Source organism: Haemaphysalis longicornis, unplaced genomic scaffold (assembly GCF_048455015.1).
Source record: "Haemaphysalis longicornis isolate Haplotype H1 unplaced genomic scaffold, Haemaphysalis longicornis Haplotype H1 scaffold_1, whole genome shotgun sequence".
Classification (NCBI taxonomy): Eukaryota; Metazoa; Arthropoda; class Arachnida; order Ixodida; family Ixodidae; genus Haemaphysalis; species Haemaphysalis longicornis.
In genome coordinates, this window is record NW_027526203.1 from 367,998,719 (window position 1) to 368,007,854 (window position 9,136).

A 9,136-nucleotide genomic window follows, 5' to 3' on the forward strand; every position below is an offset into this window, starting at 1 on the left:
CTGAGATGGCCAACAGGCTATGCCACCGCAGCAGTTGGCCAGTATGTTGCTGCAAAAACCATCATAGGATACCTTGGGGGCAAATTGCACATTCTAAAATGCCCGCTTGAAGCCTAACAACTGCGCACGTGAATCATTTTTAAAAGTCCTTAAAACTGATCTGCAAAAGTAATTGCCGAAGCAAAAGCTCTGTCACTCTCCTAGACAGGCAGCGCATACTGCAACAAAAGCAGTGCACCCTTGTGAGGCAGTATAAAATTCATTTCAGCAACTGATGTTGCGCCTGTAGCGACTGTGCAACAGGGCTGCAGCGCCATCTTGTGGGTGCTTCCCCAACTACTCGGCCGGCAGGCAAGCAGACAGCACTGGGGTAGTCACGTAGAGATGGTAACTTCGTGATGTGCGCACAAAATGTTACATTACGAACTGCGCAAATAATTACTCTAATTCTCCACCCGCCGCGGTGGCTCAGTAGTGCTGCTGAGCACGAGGAAGCGGGTTCGATTCCCGGCCACGGTGGCCGCTTTTCTGATGGAGGCAAAAAGCAAAAACGCTCGTGTGTACGAGGTTTCGGCGTACGTTAAGGATCCCCAGGTGGTCAAAATTAATCCAGAGCCCTCCACTATGACACACCTCATCGCCTGCGTTGCGTTGGCACGTTAAACCCTACAGTCAATCAATCAACTCTAATTCTCCTCTGGAAACAAAGTTCTTTCGATTTTCAGCATGGCCAAGCCATCATGAACAGTGAACACAATAGATTTACAGTGTGCATCACACAAACGACGCAACTGTTTACAGTTTGTTGTAAGTGTGCGAAAGCAGAGTGTGCCGCGGTGGCTCAGTAGTGCTGCTGAGCACGAGGAAGCGGGTTCGATTCCCGGCCGCGGTGGCCGCTTTTCTGATGGAGGCAGAAAGCAAAAACGCTCGTGTGTACGAGGTTTCGGCGTACGTTAAGGATCCCCAGGTGGTCAAAATTAATCCAGAGCCCTCCACTATGACACACCTCATCGCCTGCGTTGCGTTGGCACGTTAAACCCTACAGTCAATCAATCAACTCTAATTCTCCTCTGGAAACAAAGTTCTTTCGATTTTCAGCATGGCCAAGCCATCATGAACAGTGAACACAATAGATTTACAGTGTGCATCACACAAACGACGCAACTGTTTACAGTTTGTTGTAAGTGTGCGAAAGCAGAGTGTAAGTTTTTTGTTTTGTTATGCCGATCGAACTGAATGGTAGCTGGTGAAGAGAATAAGAATACGCAGGACACACTTCGTTGGTGATAAACCAATGACAGATCCAAGATCTCCGCCATACGGGACTTAAGGGACTCCTGTTACAAACAGCCAGACTGTACTGTATTTACTGTTTACCAGATCTTTTTCATGTATTGGAATCATGTGAGCCTTTCCGAGCACTGCAGATCAGGAAGCATTTTGTTGACTACTACGAACCTCAATGTGGCCTTTTTTCGTGCCCCGCGGGGACATTTGAGTCACAGCTCTCTGTCACTACCTGCAGCTAACGACTTTGTGTTGATGAGAGTGTATTTTGTTGACAATTGCAAAATCCTACCTCACCCATCCTTCTTGTTTGGGCTCTAATAACTGCGCTGGGCCCACACACAGGAAGTACCAAAAATATATTTTTGTGTTGTTTTAATGTCCATTTTTGTGTGGATGTACAATGCTTGCTTAGTCGCAGAGACCTGTACCTAGAAGCACAAAGCACATGTTTCGTATCGCCTGCACACAGTGGAGAATGTAATATTTCGTCTGCGCGCGCGCGACCAGCAGCAACATATGATTTCAATATTGGTGCGCATTTCTTTCATCGAGTTGTGACCACTGTTAGAGAGGGCGTTGATAGTGTGATTAACCTAAAAGGTAAAAGTCCGTGGAAGATCACAAAATTGATGGTTTATAAAGAAAATAACTCCCTGAATGACACTGACCACATTATATCAACAACGGACAGTCAAACCGTTTTGCCGTGAACCAGTAACCTTAATTTATTTTTTCAGTTCAGTTCCAGTTCAGGTTCAGCGTGCTAAAAATTAACGGTTCGGGTTAGGGTTCAGTTCGGGCAAAAATGTTGGTTTGATTCAAGTTCGACACCCCGAAACATAAGCACATTCTTTTTTCCCAAAGTAAGCGTGTGTCAATTCAAAAGCGGTGGGTTGCAAGAACAAACCAGCGTGCATTAACGCTTCCTTTTTGCCCAGTTTGCAATGTCAGACACTTCTTGCTTGAAGCAGCTGCACTACCACTGACAAGTAGACAGCACTAAAGTTTAATTAAAAGTGGTCAACAACCTGAATTGCAGCAGCGGAAGACTCTTGTTTGGGGGGTTTAAGTTTGCTTGACGGGTGCGGTGACCTTTGACAGTGCAGTTCTGTGCGACGCCGCATTACCAAGATAGGTTGAAAGCGTGCTTGCTCTTGATAAATTTCCTGCCCTTTCCTCATTTGCCCCAGTAAAAAAGTCTAGATTTGCCAATACAGCAAAATACAAGCCGTTGGATTACATTGTTCACCTTCGAAAACGCCTGTGTAGTAGGCAACTGCGGCACAACCTTGCCTGGCACTAGGGAGCCTACATGTGCGCGCCTCCGTGCCTCCGTGGCACAAAGGCACGCACATGTGGGCTCCCTACCTGCCATGGGATGACGGCACAGCCAGTGGTGGCGCTGCCACAGAGAAACAGTGCAACATCTTTATGTGTCGCACGCTTCCTATACCTTTTTCTTCATTTGAACAGTTGCTCCATACAGATGTTGTGCAAAGAATGCAGTTTGTGACATCATTGAGGAAGCCAAGAAGTTATTGAAAGACAGGAAAGGTTGTTTTTTAGTATGGAGAAGTTGACAACATCAGTGTCTGAAGAGAGCCCACCAATGTGCACTGGCAGTACCAATCAGTATACGTACTCCCAGTCCACAATGTTGCATCATTGTTTCACTGCTGCATACTCAATGACAAGACTTGCTTTTCTGGTGAGTAGCTTATTTAGTTTTGCATTGAGAAACCTTAATGCCCACTAACGCAAGCACACATGGTTACTATTTTCTGCACTCCAAGCCCCTTGTCTGTGTCATTTAGAAGCCTGGGCATCAATTTCCTCGTCCACTCTGGCAAACATGAAACAAAAGTTCGGTGAAAAAAAAAGTTCAGTACACATGGTGCCATTTGTATCACAGTTTGACAAGCACGTCTTTTCTTAGTACTCAGGACACACTAATAATTGTGAGGAAAACCCTCATCTTAATGCAAAATTGGAAACAAATGATTTAATGCACTGTTGCCCAGATTTGATAGAACACACAGAAGGTCAGGTCAGCAGGATTGAATTACCAGAAACTGACGCACAGGCTGCCGATTTTAACCATTCAAAAACGACGAAGACTAAAAAACTGTTTTCACCATTACCAGGACACATCATTCACAGAAATAAAACTTTAAAAACCAGGCATTCATAAACACAGCCACGTCAAAGGGCATTGATTTTAAAATAGTGCGGCATTTCTGTTGGAACATATGTAAATTACTTGTGTGTAAAAACGCTGGCATTTGTTGTTTTGTTTTTGTTCAATTCCAATCTTTTGTCGAAAAAAGAGCCTTAAAGCAGCTTGACACATCTCATTAGCAAAAACAACTGAAACAATTTAAATGGGACAATGATATCAGAACAGTCAAAGAAAGCAAGAAGCTGAATTGCAAAAGATGGAAAGCAAAGATAGGGGGAACAATGGCTAAGAGAAACGTGTAAGCGAGATTGTAAACAGAACTGTCCTTGAAGCTGGCAGCACAGTCGTCCCACGCACTAGTGGCCCTGAACAGTATACCTTTGTTTTTGTGAATTTACTTCTACTTAGGAATCTTTTTAAGGGGATGGACTAAAGGATAAATAACTTTTTGTTTTAACTGAAGGGCTTCCCCAAAACTTTTACAGTTCTCTCGACTTTTGCTTCATGCCACCAGTGCTTTGCTTGTTTAAAATTAAAAATTGAAGCTGGAATTTTTCTGTTCTGCTCCCTTCCTAGTTTTTTTTTTTTTTTCCGTCATTTTGTGGCATAAAATAGCGTGTTACAAGTTGAAATGGCCAAGCCCAACTAAAAACCAAGCAAGCTGTGAGCTGCAGCCCCCTACGGTAAAGTTCCACGAGAACACCTACCCAAACCATGGAGATAAAGCAAAAAATACAAAGTGGGCAAACTTTCTGCCCAGTTGCACCTAAAAGCTCCCAAAACATTGTCACACTGACACTTCAGTGGAACACCCGCATTTCTTCTCCACTCGGTTCAAAAGAACACAGGGAGTGTTCAAAGCAAACCAGTAGATGGTATTAAGTGTGTAAAGGAAGTGTACAGCTCGCACCTATTTGGGAACAGAATACAATACATTGTCCACAATACTATCAAGAGCTTCAGGTTTCATCACTGGCTCGCTGCTTACAGAGGCTATGGTTGAATCCCCGCATTCAGGACTGCGGAGACTTCATTGTGCTGCTGAGCCCAAGGACACGGGTTCGATTCCCGGCCGCGGCGGCCCCTTTTCTGATGGAGGCTAAAAGTGAAAGCGCTCGTGTGTTGCAAGATTTCCGCGCATCCCCAGGTGGTCAAAATTAATCCTGAGCCCTCCACTGCAGCACACCTCATTGCCAAACAACACAATCTGGCAGCAAGGTCCATTCTTCTGGGGCACGTTGTAGAAATGACTTGTTAAACGCATTAGTTAAGCCATGCACTAGCTGGATGGACATGGAACTGAACAGACAACATGAACAGAGAGGATGGTGTGGGCAGGAGGGAAGTGCAGAGGTGATGAAAGTGATAATACAATTTCTGGAAAAGAAATTCCTGCCCAATTTTACGTTTAGACGATATGGAAGAGAGAGAGGGATGCTAAGATGTCAGTCATATTTATAAGTGGAGAAGCAGGCTGCGATGAAGGTTCCGAATAGGAGATGTGCATTCCAGTTTAGTTCGGATAAAGGTCTCGCACGTAATTTTGTGGATGGTGAGGAGAGATAAGGAAATGTTTTTTCTGATGTAGCCAAACGCTCTCAATGCTTCTGCAATGGGATTAGTATGTGTTCAAACCATGTTAGGTTAGTAGTTAATAGAATACCTGAATAGCCTGACACGTGAAAGTTATTATTTGTTCCAGTAATTTACACGCAATGCAAGTTAGACGGGATAGTAATCAGAGGGATCAAAGGGGCTGCGTGCCTTGAGTAGTGGTGTTACTTTGCTTATTTTCCAGTCAAATGGAAGTACGCCAGCAGAACGAGATTGGTTAAAATTAATGAACAATAAATATGTGACTCCAAACAGTGATCATATAAAAAAAAGCTTTTTCAATGGCACCCTTAAACACCTTTGCCAAGGTGTCGTATGCGAAGTACACTGCAAAAGCAATCCCGGACATCCATTTCTGTGGCATGATGCTCACTTAGAATTTAGGATGACCGGAATTCGATCCCCTGGCCGTAAAGGCTCTTTTCCCCTCCACCCCCCCCCCCCCCTTTTTCTTTGTAAGTCATAGTTTGACAAGTATTTTCATAATTGTGTTTTCTTCCCCTTCCATTCAATAACACCATCCACTTAGTGAACCAGCAAAGGATTGGGTTATGGTACTTGTATTAGGTTAGACCAAATCAGTGCAACAAACACACAATTTTACATAATGTTGGCCTCACTCAGTAACAGGGAGCAAAGCACTTCGCTTTGCAAAAAAGACATGCTTAGGTCTGTTCAGATTAGCTGAAGTGATATTATGAAAATACACAGGACGACGTGCTTCTGTGTCACCGTCTTATTCACGCATTTTTCCATACTGTACCAGAACCAACACGCCCACCCTCCATCATGCTGATATGAAGCTAACTTTCAGCTGGACAGGACCTTGTGGTGACTGACTGTTGTGAGAAATTCTCCCAGCTAATTCTGTCGGCTGTTGGCAGAACATCACCTGCCTCTACAGGTGGACAGACCAAAGGCACCCTGAAGGCAAGAAAGAGCACTGGAAAACAATCTTGGAACACCTTGAAATACTCTTAACAACACTCTTGAAATACTCTTAACACTAAAGCAATTTGAATGCTATGGGCTCAGCCCTTGCTACGTGCCACATTAGGTCAGCGAACACAAGCAACAACCAACAGTCCAGGCTGTTGGTTCTTGCTTCTGCTTAATTAAGCAGTCATACAAAAAAAGGGAACATACAAACATACATCATAGGGCACCTCCACATGAGCTAAAGTTAGCCACGAACTGAAAAATGAGAGCCTTAATTAGCATTTTCGAGCAACTCATTGCTTGAGACAATAAGGCGGGCACCACACTGTGCGAAGTGAACACACCTAGTAGTGCATCGCTTCAGTTCACAAAACCGAGGCTACAGGCAACCAAAACCGCCACACACGAGGCAGAACCACTGGCGAACGAGCATTGTATAACTGTTTCCCACGCCATTCGAAGTAAAACCAGTGGCAGCCAGTGAGAACTCACTGCATCTACTATAAAAAACCTACCGACGATGTAGCCTACAAGCATCACCTGCCGCACGTTGCGGACGGCGGGATTGTGCTTACGAGCTGACTGCTTTGAAAACAACCTGAGCATATTTACCTTTCCGAACGTTCCTTTTTCAGCGGCACCATAGTGTTCCAGGTGCACCTCACGCTTGTATATACAAAACAAGAACGTGTATCCACCCAATTGTTCCTAGCGCGAAAATTTTGCTGTCGCAAACAGTCTACAAACAAACCCCGTCATGAACCCCACAAGCAATCATCCACGCAATGTTGCTAGAACATGTTCAGTTCGACGAATGGTCAGGTTAACCTTCGGCGTCATGTTTACACTATCGCTGTTTTTCTTTGTGGTTTTTTTTTTTTTTTTTTTTTACATACAAGCCACGGTGATCGTGTACAGCAGCCAACTAGTCACGGCATCAAGTGTTTTCATGTTTAACTTACCAGTTTGGCGGCGTAGACATACCAGCGAACAACATTGTACGAAATCTCACACCGCCCGTGTTGTGTGCGTTCTATTTTTTTTTTTTTTTTTCAATGCACCGACTATTCCAGCTTTGTAGGATAAAACAAAATTCCTAACGCATCTGATCACCAACAAGCGCTCAGAGAGCCTAACAAAACTACGTCCTGGCAAACAATACCGCCGCTTAGTGAAGTTAAGCTTCGATCAGAGCGGTTGGGCATCGCTGAGCACTTACCTCACATCGCCGTTCTTCACGTCCTGCGTGTTGTCCAAGCTGAGGACCGTGCTTTGCAAGCACGGCTTCGCCATTCTTTATAGTATACGCCTCAACAACTTTAAATATCACTTGTACCAATAAAGCCTTGGCAATTCACATAGCATCTTTTGACCCCGCGTTCGAATTCATGCAGCTATGACGACCCGCTGGAACAGCGCGTGCAGACACGGGAGTCACTACACGTCAGATCACAGCTGAAGTTGAACCGCGAAGGTGGCGCAGCGATCGCAATAACATACGAGTGGCCATATCCTCCTCATACTCCGTGGTCCAGAATGCGTTTTCGAGTTGCTCGAAGAAACTCGAAAGTAAACAACAGTACTGGCTAAAAATTGTCACATAAAATAATGCTCATACCTTCGCAAGAATAATAGAGTTACCGGTAGTTTTTAGGCGACGAATGACTCAAGAATGTCTGGCACGATTACGAAATCCCAGATTTCTTGACGAGATATCTAGTTTCAGAAAATTTTTTGCGTCCGTGGACAGTGTCGCGTCGACTCGACAAATCATTTTTAATGTTGCTGCAAGGCCAACTTTCCGGCGAATGCTCTGTAGCTCTCTACCTATTGTAAGCATCTTTAAAAAAAGAAAATTGGCAAAGCTTGCACTAAGTCACGCGAAGCTGGAGGATTCGTTCCTATGCAAGCACTGAAGGACACGCCACCACGCATTGCATTATGTTTGAAATTGTTTATTTACATGTTCCGTCGTCGCTTTTCACTGTGGTAGTAGAACTCGTCATATCCATCTATATCGTCGTCATCCTCATGCATGACTGACCCGCCGCGGTGGCTCAGTGGCTAAGGCGTTGCGCTGCTGAGCACGAGGTCACGGGTTCGATTCCCGGCCGCGGTGGCCGCTTTTCTGATGGAGGCAAAAAGCAAAAACGCCCGTGTGTACGAGATTTCGGCGTACGTTAAAGATCCCCAGGTGATCAAAATTAAACCGGAGCCCTCCACTACGGCGCGCCTCATCGCCTGCGCTGCGTCGGCGCTTAAACCCTAAATTCTATAAATCAGTCTCATGCATGACTGGCGGGCCCGGATCGTTTTGACTAGTATCAGCTGACTAGTATTAATCCCTAGGTGGAACGCGTCAGCACGTGCTAGAACGCGATGGGAAGCGGACAGCCCCTTGTTTGTCCGCCATGATAAAACTATAGTCCTTCCAAGTTTTATTCAGCGAATTAACTAGGAAGATATATGTTCAGAAAGTTGCAGGGGACATCTACGTTTCGTTCTTAAGATGTACGTCAAACGGAATTGCTGCATTTATGATCTATGCTTCATAGCACTGAAGGTAAGCGAAGAGAGAAACATTAGCAGCAAATGTGTTTAATCGCCGCGGCACAGCAGAGGTAGAGGCTAGCGTCATTAAATAAAGGCTTATTTAGAGACGCTAGTAGGGGCCTTCCGTGCTACTGTGGCTTAAAGGAGCCATGAAGACAAAATACAAGTTTGTGTTATTCGAAAGATTTCGTGTTTTATAGTGCCCCCAGAGCTTGTCCGAATGCAAATGATGCTTTATTCACTGAGAAATTATTTCATTGAAGTTAAAATTTTGATTCTCCCGCTAAAACATGCGTTTTCGTGGTCTGCAATGACATCACAGGAACCGACCGCTCCGCAGCCGATTGGGAAGCCTTGTTTACCGTTAGAGAACCTAGATGGCCCCACCATATACCGTGGCAACCGGTACATTGCTACGACAAAGCAGCCCGTGAAACCCCAATAAAGCTCACCGTTGGAATGGAACCAATCTTGAAAAAACGACAAATACGAATTCTCGGAATGATAGTTCAGAGCAACGCCAGAGCTGACGAGACTAAAGAAAACGACTCTGCTCGCCAA

The 9,136-nt window shown here is 44.8% G+C and overlaps 1 protein-coding gene across 3 annotated transcripts in view; it reads right to left on the bottom strand.

Moving 5' to 3' along the window:
- Prp4k (Pre-mRNA processing factor 4 kinase) overlaps positions 1 to 7,474 on the bottom strand; it is a 67,461-nt gene extending 59,987 nt beyond the window's left edge. For 2 of the 3 annotated variants that reach the window (XM_077686288.1, XM_077686287.1), the window contains exon 1: positions 7,242 to 7,474. In XM_077686288.1, coding sequence (XP_077542414.1) covers positions 7,242 to 7,315 — 74 coding nt within the window. In that variant the 5' untranslated portion in view covers positions 7,316 to 7,474. Of the gene's footprint in view, positions 1 to 6,634; positions 6,801 to 7,241 lie in introns of those variants that run through there. The other variant, XM_077686289.1, reaches the window with a different exon arrangement.
- Between the last annotated feature and the right edge of the window lie 1,662 nt (positions 7,475 to 9,136).